Source organism: Morone saxatilis, unplaced genomic scaffold, assembly GCF_004916995.1.
Source record: "Morone saxatilis isolate NCDOM2014 unplaced genomic scaffold, NCSU_SB_2.0 Contig16, whole genome shotgun sequence".
Classification (NCBI taxonomy): domain Eukaryota; kingdom Metazoa; phylum Chordata; class Actinopteri; family Moronidae; genus Morone; species Morone saxatilis.
The window spans coordinates 19,976,275-19,982,000 of NW_023339718.1; the positions used below are offsets into that span (position 1 = coordinate 19,976,275).

Consider the following 5,726-nt stretch of genomic DNA (forward strand, 5'->3'; position numbering starts at 1 on the left):
GGGACAGACGCGATGCCTTGAAATTGCTCATTTTATAACTTTGTTCACCTGGCCAAGGAGCGATTATTTGAAAAGAAATTTTCTCTCTCCTCTCCAGGCCATCTAGACTACCACATATATTTTTTAACTTGATTTTTCTTCTCTCTGTCTTGTACTTTTGCAATCACCCCTTGCCAAAACTGCAATATCCACAGAGCCACAGTTGATTGGCTGACATGCGAATGTGTCTGTTCATGTGCCATCACACCTATCACAGCCACATCAACAACAGACAGATCCATTAGTCTCGCCCCGGGAAGTGAATTTCAAAAAAGGTCCCGTCCTGTCTGTTTCCAGCAGAGTGATGAGAGTTCACTCATTTTTCCCAAGTGCCTGAGCGCAGCAACGACCTCTCACACTTGATTGCTGTCTAGGCACCGGGCCTTCATTTCCATTATAAGGCTAGCTGTGTTTCTTCCCACCCTGTTGAACTCTTGTTCAGTCTTGTTTAAAGAACCCAGATTCTGGATGCTGAATTGGCAGAAAGTTCAGAGTGGAGGGATGTGGTCGTGAGAAAAGGGGCCTTGTCACCCCAGATTTTTTGGGCAGCTCATACCAGTGGTATGGAAAGAGGCCACGAACACGATCCTCTGCGTACATACAATAACACTCAGTCTCCTCCACATAAGCAAAATCAAACACACATGTCCTTCTTCTCTCTATAGACCTTCTTATGCACCTCCTATGCTAAACTGTGGCAGTGAGGGAACAATTATCTAACCATGGCCTGTTTTGAGTCCAGGGGAGGGTTCAAAACAGGACAACCTCTCGACCTCTTGAAGCCAGGAGGGCAAGAGTGTCCCTCCTCTGCCCCTGTTGAGCTGATAGGCCTTAATGAGCCTGGCAGGAAAAGGGTTGTGTAACATTATGAGTGACCCTCCCTGTGCATGGCCAACAGGCAGCTTCTCTAAGTAAATTCCTTGAGGCATCACATTTTGAGGGCCTGTGGTTTGGGCTGGGAGCTGGCATCAGTCAGTTCTGCTGACATGTAGTCAACATGTGTGTTGTAAATTCCATTGAGGTTGTTATCACTCTCCACCACAGATGAGTGGTTAGGATTTAGCCTAAAATGCCTACAGCTGAGCCAAACAAAGTGGCTGCACGCATGCTACTGGATATCACACTCCGCTCTCTAGTTCTTGTTATCTCTGTTATAGTGTTTCTCATTCTCTGTCACCAAACCTAATGGAAAAGGGATGTAACTGTGTCTAGCAGCTGTGTGCCCATGGCTTTTCAAAGCTGTACAGAGCTAGAGAACAGGAAAACAAAGCCTTGGCTAATGGTAAAGAGTTGGGGGTTATCTAGGGTTCCTCAAGTTTCAAAGAGAGTTTGCCATGTGAAAAGAATAGTCATATGCAGGACCCTTGTGGAAATATCATCAACCCCTTCTGCAGGTGTTCACTGAAGAATATGTTGGATTCCCAAGTGATCTTAGCAGAATTAAATAAAACTCTTTTGAAGCTCCTAAAAGTTCAGTTATAACTAATTTATTCTCTTCTTTCACCTCTTTCCTCCCCTCCCCTTGCTCTTTCCTTCCCCCGTCAATCCATCAGGTTTACAGGAAGGCAGTCAGCCAGATGAGCCAGGGCCTGATCAGGAGGTTGACGGTGCTTAGCCAGTACGAGGAAGCACTGGTCAAGATCAATGCCACGGCGTCCGAGCGACTGACGGCTCTTAAGGCAAAGCCCCAGGCAGCCATCCAGAGAGACATGCTGTCCATCTGCAACGACCCATTCACTGTCGCCCAACAGCTCACACACATAGAACTGGTGAGAACAATGCAAATGTTGTCTATATATTTTGGTTTATTTCTTATTTGGATCTATTATTTTTGTCCTTTTTCTGTCAAGGACAGTGCCCATTCATCTGCAGAAACTTGTAATTGAGCCAGAGGGCTAATTTTCACCTGTCTGCTTTTAAAAATCAGTTTAAACCATAAAATATCAATCATTTGCTGTGACATGTCAAACCAAATTGAGATGTAAGTGTTATCTTCCAAAGAACAATCAGGAATCCTGCCAATGACTTGTACTCATATCGGCATATCACATGAGCCAAAGAGAATAAGACTAAATCGATACTGGAGAGGAGAACATGTGAGAGGGTGGGAGGGAGAGCTGACATGTATGATGGATTAGAAATCAGTGTGGTGGTCGAGGTGAACCGAATGCCACAGCTCCTCCCATGTCCGACCTACCACAGCATTGATTTTAAACAGCAGTGTTTGACCACCGCTTTATATTCATTAGATAAAGTTGGAATCAGTTTTTTTTTTTTTTTTTTAAAATGGTAAACGATCAGTCAATTTGAGAAAAAGAGGTTGCTCAAGCGTTTCCTAGATCAAAAAGGAAAGTGCAAACCCCACGACAACTAAGGGATAATGGTAAATGCTGAGATGTACAAATAAATAAAGGACAGATAGACATTAAGGATAAATAGAGTCAGAAAATGACTCTGTGATGTCAGTCTGTCATGTCAAGAATATTCGTCTAAAGTTTAATAGCATTGGCTTACATTTAGCCACTGGAATCTACTAGGAAGGGTAAGACTGGTACTGGCATTTTTATTTATGGCTTATGAATTACATTTTTCATTTTACAGAGATTTATTTGTGTTGTTTTATTTTTGTTTCAAACCATACACTCTCACAATTCCCTTTTATGGCCACATCCATAAAAACCTGTAAGGATTCCGCAAATGCCATTTTAAAGTGTTGATTTTGAGGGTGATGCAAACTCTTGCAGCACATGCATCAGCATTCACTCATGTAAAGGTGGAATCAGGAAGTTGATTTTTTTCCTTTTCTTTCCTTCTCAGGAGAGACTGAGTTACATCGGACCTGAAGAATTCGTCCAGGCCTTCGTCCAGAAGGACCCTCTGGACAACGATAAGGTAACGTCTGCATTCCTTTATAAAAATAAATTGCCAGATAAGCGAAGTGTATACAGTGGTTATGCAATCTTTTTTTGGCTGAAATCCTGACGTGAATCGTCTCAGTCTGGAGTGGGTTACAAGTGAGACGACCTAGTTTCTCCTCCAGATGGATTTTAAGTTTACACAACAGAGAGACTGGCCGCCGCACAGGTCAAAGTGAGGGCAGGTGATTTCTAGACTGTAGCAGCAGACCAAATATCCGCCCCTCGCACACACACACTCAGACACACCTCACTGACAATTTCCTCAAATCATCCCAGTGTCTGGATGGGATGGGCATGCATGCACCTCATCTCCTAGCAACCACTGCTGCCAAGGGTTTGTTTTGGGGAGGGGTGTGTGTGTGTGTGTGTGTGTGCGTGTGCTCTTGTCTGGCGTTCGGCTGCTAGGCAACAGCCCCTTTTTTTGAAGCGAGGTGATGAGGGGGTTAAGGCTGCCTTTGTGCCTCAGGCTAGCCTGCCTCGTACCCCCAACGAGCCACTTTGAAAAGACAGGAATAACTCTGTGCGTTTGTGTGCGAGTGTGTGTTTGCATGTTAATATCCGACTTGTCCACTGGCGGGAAATACTACATGGGGGCGAATGGCGTAAGGCCAAAGGAATGTGTGGAATTAGATCAAGAGGACTCCACACAAAGGACCAGCATGCATAATGTGGATAACATTGGCCACTATTGTGCTTATAGAAGCAGAGTGAAGTTGAGCGTGATACACAGGTCCACTTAGCCAAGAGTTATTTTTTTATGCTCAGTGATGCATCGATGGAGGGAAGAAAAACAGCAAATATCAGCTTTTTTTCCAGTGCAGCACTATTTCTTGCTTTGCAATTAGCTTAAATGCTAATTGAAAGTCTGATGTTGTTGTTTCAGAGTTGCTTCAGTGATCACAAGAAGGCCAGCAACCTGGAAGCCTATGTTGAATGGTTCAACAGACTCAGTTATCTGGTGGCTACAGAAATCTGCATGGTGAGTAATGAGGCCAAGTTCACACTGAAATAAGAATCCTGAGTGCTTTACAGGAGCAAAAGAAGATTTGGCCGCATTCAGTGATTATTCCCATAAGCTATAAATCTTCTTTCAATCACTATTTATATTCTATAAAATGTCAGAAATTTGTAAAAAATGCCTATCACAAGTTCCCAGAATAAGAAGGTGACAAACCAAAACCGATTGTTTTGTCTGATTAAATCTGAAACCCAAAGAGAAAAATAGCAAAAAAACCAAATATAGGCATTTTTTGTATTATAAATGACTTGAATTATTAATTGATTAACCCAATAGTTTGAGGCACCACTACCAGTTGCAATAAATTACTGTTATTAATATATTTGAATATGTCATTACTAAATAGGATATCAGAGTATATGCAAAAAGTAAAGGGCTTCCCTCTCAACGAACACATTTACAAAAGTGTAGTCTGTCGTGAGGGCTAATGCAGTTTTTTTTATGTTCTCTATTTTGTTAACAGCCTGTGAAGAAGAAGCACCGAGCTCGAGTCATTGAGTTCTTCATTGACGTGGCACGCGAATGCTTCAACATTGGCAACTTTAATTCCCTCATGGCCATCATATGTGAGTTGGTGTTCTGTTTCCTTTCCACTGAGAAAACAATTGAAGGGATTCTTTCCAGAACTTACTTTTTGTTGAAAAAGTAGTTACCGAAAGGTTTTAATAAACTTAAATGATTAAGTCTTCCAAAATGTCATTGATCCATAAGTAAACAGTTTAAGATAATATTCAACAGCCAAGAAATTATATGTACCAATGGGTGTCACATTTTTAAAATGTCATGTCTCATCTCTGAGACTCTGCACTCGTTCCCTCCGATCTGTATTCCTGCACAGAGAGCTTTTTCTTTTGGTCAGTGGATCGGATCAACGTAGTAAATGCAATTTGTCGTTCAGTGAGAATTTTGTGCAGCCATGTAACCTCCCCCCGTAGCAGTAACCTCTCATGACTTTGTCCCAGTTCATTTCCAGCTTATGTAATTTACTTCAGTCTAATGACATCCGTTAGACTCTGCAGCAGAGAGAACGAAGCATTGGGCCATGCAGATAATTGTCTCAATAGAATTTGGTCAGAGGAGGGGAAACACACAGTTTTTTACCTGCAGAAAGACACACATCCATACAGTAGCTGCAGATTTATTATTTATATTTTACGTCTTTTATATTTGAGAAATGATGTATGACTGGCGTGATTATGTCTAAATGTGTTTCTAAAAATATGACATTAGTCTAAGCAAAACTACCATTACATAAGTATTAGAAATAATTAAGACGCACACAGAGCCCTAAAGCACCTCAGACAGTTTAGAGACCTCGCTGGAAGTTTAACCAATAGCCTCCAGGGATCCCAGAGATGACCCAGTGTTTAGAGGAGAGGGCATCTGGTCATCCTCACAGGCCTGAGGGAGGGAGGGAGGATATGTGTGTCCAGAGCAGAAAGGCAGGCGGGGTGGGGGGGGCAGCTGGAAGAGGACTCAGAACAAACCATCCAGGCAGATGGTCAGCACTGACCAGAGTGAGTGTGAGCACACAAGAGAGGAGGGGTGGGCAAAGAGGGAGGATGGGATGATGAAGGGGTAGAGTGGAGGATATTGGAGTGCCAGCTGTTCTCCTTCTTTCTCCCCTGAGAGAGGGAGAGGGAGAAAGAACGCCACAGGCAAATCCCTTTTCTACCAGCCTCATCTCTAGGGTACCACCAGGGTTAGACAGTGTGTTAGTGACGTAATTAAAGGGTTAGTTCACCCAAATC

The 5,726-nt window shown here is 42.9% G+C and overlaps 1 protein-coding gene across 1 annotated transcript in view; it reads left to right on the forward strand.

Annotated features, from left to right (window-relative positions):
• The window catches only part of rasgef1ba (RasGEF domain family, member 1Ba), a gene marked incomplete in the record, with an annotated part of 28,652 nt that overhangs the window by 12,637 nt on the left and 10,289 nt on the right, over positions 1-5,726 (forward strand). The window contains 4 exon segments of the mRNA XM_035659212.1: positions 1,593-1,808; positions 2,857-2,931; positions 3,841-3,936; positions 4,439-4,541. Coding sequence (XP_035515105.1) covers positions 1,593-1,808; positions 2,857-2,931; positions 3,841-3,936; positions 4,439-4,541 — 490 coding nt within the window.